This window comes from Clupea harengus, chromosome 10 (genome assembly GCF_900700415.2).
Source record: "Clupea harengus chromosome 10, Ch_v2.0.2, whole genome shotgun sequence".
NCBI classification, from domain to species: domain Eukaryota; kingdom Metazoa; phylum Chordata; class Actinopteri; order Clupeiformes; family Clupeidae; genus Clupea; species Clupea harengus.
The window spans coordinates 17,850,745-17,858,936 of NC_045161.1; the positions used below are offsets into that span (position 1 = coordinate 17,850,745).

The following is an 8,192-nucleotide window of genomic DNA, read 5'->3' on the forward strand; positions in this document are numbered from 1 at the left end:
AGGGGAGGGGGTGAAGGAGGGGGGCGTCATTAATTCGGCAAAGCGAGGCAGGCCCGAGGTGCCTCGGAACGCGCAGCTACTCGTCACACAAATGACTCAAAGGTTGGGGCGGAGGCGGGGCCTCTGTTGGTGTAGAAATACTGTCCATTGTTCCGTCCTGACGAATCAGAAAAACTGATTTCTAGTATTGTTCACCAATCATATCACTCTGCCCGTGTTACGACTCCGCCCTCTCTCTATATTAAATGGTTTCGCCGCCGCGTGAGTTCGCCACTGGCGCTGCAAGCCTTTTTTCTTTCCCTTCTCGCCTTTTAAGTGGATCTATTCTGTTCTGGAGATTTTTTTTCGTGAGACCACATTACAGTTGAAACGTTAAAACAGAAATGGCAGACACTGAAGTTGACACCAAGTCGGAGATCTCCGCAAAGGTAGGCTATGTGATGGAGACCCATTTAAATAGATTACTGAAAATATTTCACGTCAAACTGGCGAGTTTCATATTCCGGGAATAAACATTTTGGCTGTGGAAATAGTACTCATGCTCTGGAGTCATAAACAGACAAGCTTATCAGTAAGAATGTATTTACTTTTCCTAAACGAACTGGATTGACGCTCTCCTGGGGGACTGTGGATGTATTACTTGGAAAATGAAATCATTCCGAAGTTATTCTCGACCCAGCAACATTCGCATCTGAAGTCTTTATTGTCCGGAATGGAACAGTCTGCGCGGGGTCTTTGTTTATACAAGCATGTCGGTTCCTCTTTGAGCAGCAATTTGTAGCAGTAGACTAAACAGCATAACACCATCCAGTCACCATCTAGTTTAGAGGGATGCAGAAGAATTACTTGTGTATTTCCGTCATAATTCATTAAGCCCATCGCGTTCGATGAGCGCAGCGGTCTGTCACTCTCTCCACTTGCCGCGCTGTAGTCCACAAGTACAAGTTAATCGACTAAATTCTCGGCTTCTAAAACAATATTTTTTTCTTACGGACAGCATGGGGTTGTTTGAAAATAAAATAGTTTCTAGACACATGCTGTGTGTCATCTGAACTGTAGGTTAGTCTGTGTGCGAGGTGGCTGCTGCTGAAGTGGGCAGGCATTGCAGCCGACATTCATGCTTCACGTCTCGAGCCCTCGCAGTTTCCTATGGCTTCCCGGTTCTCCTCAGACGAAGGCGAAAGGCAACTTCTTGCTAAATTGCCTGAGCTGTTTGCATTGTGAACTTCGATCGCGTCCGTAAATGATACGCAACACAGACTGAGGTCCCGCTATCTGCTGTCTCTAGCGCGCACCGGACTTGTCGGCAGTTCTGCAGAGTGGGAGGCGGCAGTAGGCTACTCGTACCGGAGACACGAAGCATCCCGGGGCTCTGGATTTAAAAAACTACGCGTGGGTTCCCGCGGTCATAGTCAGCGATTACTGGAGCATTTGCCCTCAGATACTAGATTTTCGGTTTATGTTGGCTGGATTTAACAGACTGAGAAAAAGCGTTATATTCTCGCGACTGAAGTTAGGTCGCGGGGAGCTCCAAGTGACCGGTGCTGTAGGCTGTGAGCGCGAGCGGAAAGTTGGATGTTGCGCTGAACCGTTTTCTGGCGTAGCCTACACAACTGTCCCGATTTAAACTCTGCCCCCATTCCACTCGTATGAGAAAGCGCCGCTCTCACCAAGAACAGCGTTTAGATCCGTCTGAGGACGCCCGCTTTCTATTCATCCTGTTTCATCTCGAAGCTCAGTTGAACACCTGGTTTGTCTCTTCTGTCGGTCGTCTGCGCGTGAATCTCCTCTAGCCCTCCTTCATAGCCCATACGATACTGCTGACTACTAAAAGACAGTTTTAAGCAATGACTGGTCACATCTAATGATGTATCGTTGCCTAATGAATACAACTGAGTGTAATTTCACTTAAGCGATCCGCTAACACTCTTTGTTGCCAGACATTACCCACGGAACAGTGGTCTCCGGAGCGCTAGTGATGGTGTAAGGAGGCGTTGGCGTGAGGTAGCCGGTAACCGGCTTAAAAGCTAAGGATTACCGAAACTAATTAATCTAAGCGATTTGCCACTTCGGAAGCCATCCGAATTAAATTTTGGCTAAGAAATATTAGGATTTATTTAATTTTCGTATTAAATTATCTCTGCTTTATAAATAAAAAAATTAAACAATAATCTAAAGTTAATTTAGCTCTTGTGAGACACAGACTACAAGTCTACATAAAGTAGTCACAAAACCAACTTTACTGGTTACTGCTAACAGATTTTAATGCTGGTAAATGTATCCAATGTATTGCCCTCAAGTCGCTATTGTCTCTCCTTGCTCGAGTTAATTTAGTCAGCCACATTCTGACTGCGCGTTTGTACGCTCGTATTGGCTGCTTTAGAATAAACTGTTGATGTTGTCTGGAAGTTGTAGTTTTTCCACGGGTGTGTCTGCCCTGGAAACGGCGATGTTCTTTATTTACTGAACTCCATTGCTCATTCCACTCAACGCCATTGGCGTATCAGATTACAACACTTCAGTAAATCATTTAAAAGAGGGCGGGGGATGGGAAAGACCAACAGCCAATTGTGTTCAGAGGATCAAAGTGTGGCATTTCAAATGTTAAAACGCACGCATGCTGTTCAAAGTTTATGATGTGACAAGACATGGGTGGGTGTTATTAATAACCTTTGATCCACCACCCACTTTAATCCCACATACTGTCACGTGACTGACATGAGATTTGTCTTCTCTTGTCTCAGGACCTGAAGGAGAAGAAGCAGGTTGAAGAGGCTGAGAATGGGAAGGAGGCCCCTGCCAATGGAAAAGCTGTAAGTGATGAATGCCCTCAGTTTAAAATGGACATTTTAAGAGGAGAAAATAAATATCTAAATATGTAAAGTTTATTTAGCTCTCACTTGAAAATGTCTATTTCTTATTTTTTTAGGTGGATGAGGAGAATGGTGACCCTGAAAATGAAGTAGACGAGGAAGACGATGATGTGGGTGAGGAAGATGACGAGGAAGATGACGGAGAGGGTAGGTTGGACAAGAGAGGAGCTAACCCTTGATGATTTTGAGTCGAAATGATTAATTTGCATAAAACCAATAGGACACAGGGACAGCTCTTTAGCTAGAGCTCCCTCTGCCTGCCACATAAGGACACTGCACCTGTTTGACCTTCATTTCCCTCTGCTAGGTGATGATGATGAGGATGATGATGAAGCAGAGGGTGGAACAGGGAAGCGGGCAGCTGAAGATGATGATGATGATGATGAGGTAATGGATTGTCATAGTTACTCTTTGATCTGAAAGTTTACGTGTATTAATTTCCATTTCTCATTTAGAGACATACTCTAACTGTGTGTGTGTGTGTGTGTGTGTGTGTGTGTGGTCTGCAGGAGGATGTGGGAACTAAGAAACAGAAGACTGATGCTTAGGAGTGGTCCTGCTGCACCGCCCCCACCCCAGCGAGGGGGGGCCCAACACATGGTCATCATCTGTTAGAGTTCACCGTCCACGCCTACTCACCCACCTCAGATTTTTTAGATACAACCAAGACTTCAAAGCTCTACCTTCTGACAAAATACTTTAAAAGGAGAATTTGTTTGTATTTTTATTTACATTTTATATTTTTGTACATATTGTTAGAAGGTCAGCCATTTTTGACCGTGATCTCGGGTGACCAAACGGTGCTTTGAAGTTGAGGCTTCTCTATGAAATAGACTTTACTTGTGGTTTGACCATGTCATCTTATCTCTACGGAAACCTGTACAAAATCAAAGCATTCCAGTAACTTTGTGTATGTATTTTAGTTGTACCATAAGTAGTTGGTTTGTATGAGATGGCCAGGCCAAAGAAAAGAGGTTTCTTTTCTTTATTGTCTGTTAAATTGCTGTCTATTGTGGCCTGTTCGACGTGTGCGTGAAGTTTGTTGTACGACAATAAACCGAAATTTTATTTTGTGAGTTCTTAATTTTTCCCCGAGTTTGTTTGTCCTTGTAAACACATTGTATGGTTAGGGTTGGTGTAATGACAACCTCGACCACTGAGTCATTGTAGCTGTAGAGGCCAAGTGATGACAGAGTACCCTTCTCAGATGTACTTTTGACAGTTTATGAGCCTGTTAGAAAGAAGTGTACACCAATGTAAATGACTCATTGCCTTAAGACTTCAAGATTGGTCAATTTGATTGCATTTAATAAATGTACCTAAGTGAAAGATCTGGTAAATGATATCACATTTAATATATTGAACTGAGCGAAAGATCTGGTAAATTATATAACCTTTAATATATTGACCCGAGTGAAACATCTGGTAAATTCTATCACCTTTAATATATTTACCCGATTGAAAGATCTGGTAAAGGGTATCACCTTTAGTACATTGACCTGAGTGAATTTATTTCTGTCAGCACACACCCATTTGTGTCCCCTGAGCTGCTGCCTCACCCCCATCACACACACGGTTTCTGTCCTCTCCGTCATTTCTAAGGTGAGACCCATTGGGAGTCCTCAGCTCCGTCTAACCGGAGGAATCAGCTAATGAGTGTGACTCACTCTGACCCACAGGAGAAGGAGGCGTTGGTGTCAGAGGAGGAAGAGGCGTTGGTGCCAGAGGAGAAGGAGGCGTTGGTGTCAGAGGAAGAAGAGGCGTTAGTGTCACAGGAGGAGGAGGCGTTGGTGTCAGAGGAGGAGGAGGCGTTAGTGTCAGAGGAGGAGGCATTGGAGAGGTCCATCTGGACTTGCTAACAGAGGGGATCACCTGGGCCACACCTGTCTCCACTACAAGCTCTTCTGCATTCAGTATACACTCCTTCACCCATCTTTAATTACAGCCACTCATCTCTCCTTGACCTTTTCAGTTACCCACACACTCCCTAACCCAACGTCAGTTACACACACACTCCCTAACCCAACGTCAGTTACACACACACTCCCTAACCCAGCATAAGTTACACACACACTCCCTAACTCAGCGTCAGTTACACACACACTCCCTAACCCAGCGTCAGTTACCCACACACTCACATACACTAACACACTCCTTAGAATGGTCCTCGGTACACAGTGAGCTGACTGTATAACCTCACAACAACTGCACATTGTAACTTAATTTAATTCATTAGTGAGTTAAATATCAATGTGTATTTGTATTTTCTACACCAGTCTTTGAAGTAGTCTGCTTCCTGGAATCACACACGCACAAACTAACACAGGCACACACAAACACACTTGTACACTCACACACACACACACACCACCCCTTCCAAAGTGCCTGGAGCAACCGGCTCAGCCCGACCTGAGGGTCACGCCCTCACTTACTCATTCACACATACATTTAACTGTTATCTCTGCTAATGCCACTGTGTGTGTGTGTGTGTGTGTGTGTGGTATGTGTGTGTGTGTGTGTGTGTGTGTGTGTGCAAGCAAATGACAGAGCTTGAGTAGAAGTAACTGGTAAAGCATGTTTAAGCCTGTATGTGAGAGTGTGTGTGTGTGTGTGTAAGCAAATCAGAGAAGTGAAAGTGATTGTTTAAGTGTCCATGAAGGTTTGTATGTACAAGCTTCCATGTGTGTGTGTCTATGTGTGGTGCTTGTTTGAGTCTCCTTCTCTGTATCTCTCTCTCCACACACACAGACACACACACACACATATATATATAAATATATAGGCTGCTGCAACATATACATATATTACTACTAACATGCGTGTGTGTGTGTGTAAGCAGATTAGAGAAGTGAAAGTGATTGTTAAAGTGTCCGTGAAGGTTTGTATGTACAAGTGTGTGTTTGTGTCTATGTGTGGTGCTTGTTTGAGTCTCTCTCTGTATCTCTCTCCCTCTCTCTCTCTCTCGCTTTCTCTCTCTCTCTCGCTCTCTCTCTCTCTATATATATATATATAACATCACACATACTATTAACACATGTGGGGGTATCCCTTGGCTTTGGAGCAGAGGTCAGTGTTTCAGTGGGTCAGTCCTCTTTGCAAACCAATTTCAGCACAGCCGCAGGGTGTGTGTGTGTGTGTGTGTGTCAGTCAGTATGTGTATAGGTGTGTCTGAGATAAGAATATGGTGATTGTCCTCAGATGCCTTTGTGTTTACATCCATCCACAGTAACACATTTCCTCAGTGTCTTCTGCCACCTTGTGGTTGGTGTGTGCCACTGCGTGTTGTCTTCTATCAGCAGGACACTCCCCTGTGTGATGTTGGTTCTTCCTGCAGATAGTAAAGGCTGAAATATACTTCTACGACTCCGTTACGGACGGATGGATTCAACAGACTCTTTTTCATTTATGGTTCTCCGAAGGCTGTGGGTGCTGAAAACAATTCACCGCCGGAACAGTAGGTGGAGCAAAGTTTTTTTGTCGAAAACGACCTTAGAGAAGCCTACCCCATGACGTCTTTGTGTGTGGAAGTCGTCGATTGTTAATTTACCTCCTCCCGGCTTTCCTCACACACAGTGAACGATCTCAACTAAAGCAGCTTGCACACAGCCCCAACAAACGCCAACAAATCCCAACATTCTGAAAGTTGGCAGTAGCTGATACTTGGCAGGTGACTGTCTTTAGAATGTTCATAAACCAACTGCTCCACACTGCTCACACAGTAACTGACTTTTTTCAGCTAGTTAGCTACTTATTCAATGTTTGTTTGTGTGTGTTTAGGTGAATAGACTGCACCTACAACTGAATCAGGTCAAAGAAAACTAAAAAACAAATCAAACAAAAATAACACTAGTTAGATTAACATTTGCTTGTCAAAACATATTTGGAAAACAAGTAATTTGTATAGAACATAGACCGGTATACAGTCGTATGAAAAAGTTTGGGCACCCCTGATAATTTCCATTATTGGATAATTTCCATTATTTTTATTTATAAATTGTTGGGCGTTTGGATCAGTAACTTCTTTGTTATATATATAATACTTCATGGACAAAGTAATATTTCAGCAGTGATATAAGGTTTATTGGATAAACAGAAAATATGCCATATGCATCATAACAAAATTAGACAGGTGCATACATTTGGGCACCCCAACAGACATAGTATATAATAACTAACATAAGCGCAAACGTACTCATGTAACGTGTCACCGTAAACATTAATATTAATATTTAGAAACACGTTTTCTTGCAGTGTTAAACGAGTCGTACACGTTAAAATAGACACATATCTGTCTTGAAAACCGTTCGTTTGGGTAAGCTAATACATAACGTTAATCTATAAATAGACTTAGGATATCGTTTTTTTTTTTTTAAACTGGCCGAAAACCGACATAACTATGACATCCAAGAGAACTCGAGGATATTATGCCCGCGAGTTGAGCCTAGTTGACAAGGTAACCAGCTGTCAGAATGTTGGAGTTAGTTGGAAATCTCTCTACATTGGTCAGACATTCTGCAACTTTACCAGATCCGACTGAACATGTTGAACTCTTCCAACAGTACCCGACAATGACCAACAAACACAAACTGTTGGCGCACACTGACCAAACTGTTGGTGTTTGTTGGGGTTTGTTGGAGTTTGTTGGCCTTTGTTGGGGCAGTGTGCAAGCTGCTCAACAGAATAGGAACAGATAGGGAATGAAACAGGAAATGTAAGATTCTGGAAATTATATCCTTCGGATATGATGTTGTTAGCGGACCAATCACAGCCAAGGGGTATCAGAAGGCTATCCAACATTCAGACGGATAGTCAGAAAAAATGAGGAGGTGCACGTCGGCCTCTCCGAGGTGCTCGGAGAGGGCGTTCCACGTCGGAGAGGGCGTTCCCTGTGTCCGTCTCCGTGAAAACGGAGTAGCATAAAAAAGCCTTAAAGCAGCAGCAGAACACTGACATCACTGACACAGCAGTACTGACATACAGTAACTCACACAGCAGCAGCACTGACATCAGTGACACAGCAGCAGCACTAACACCACTGACACAGCAGCAGCACTGACAACACTGACACAGCAGCACTGACAGCACTGACACAGCAGCACTGACATCACTGACACAGCATCACTGACATCACTGACACAGTAGCACATCCCTCCTCTTGTCTTGGTTGTACACACTCCTGTCCTCATGACCTAGACTTTTACCTTTACTAACCCTAACCCTATACTTTCACCTTTACCTCATCCTTTGTCCTCATAACCAAAAATGAAATTATGTTGGCAATAAATCAGGTGTAAGGTGTAAGATGTGTGTGTGTGTGTG

The 8,192-nt window shown here is 43.6% G+C and overlaps 1 protein-coding gene across 1 annotated transcript; it reads left to right on the forward strand.

Moving 5' to 3' along the window:
• Positions 1-240: 240 nt before the first annotated feature.
• On the forward strand, positions 241-3,957 carry ptmaa (prothymosin alpha a). Its single transcript, XM_042708895.1, has 5 exons — positions 241-428; positions 2,745-2,813; positions 2,930-3,020; positions 3,181-3,260; positions 3,383-3,957. The coding sequence occupies exons 1-5, from the start codon at positions 384-386 to the stop codon at positions 3,419-3,421; spliced, it is 324 nt and encodes a 107-aa protein (XP_042564829.1). The 5' UTR covers positions 241-383; the 3' UTR covers positions 3,422-3,957.
• Positions 3,958-8,192: the final 4,235 nt, after the last annotated feature.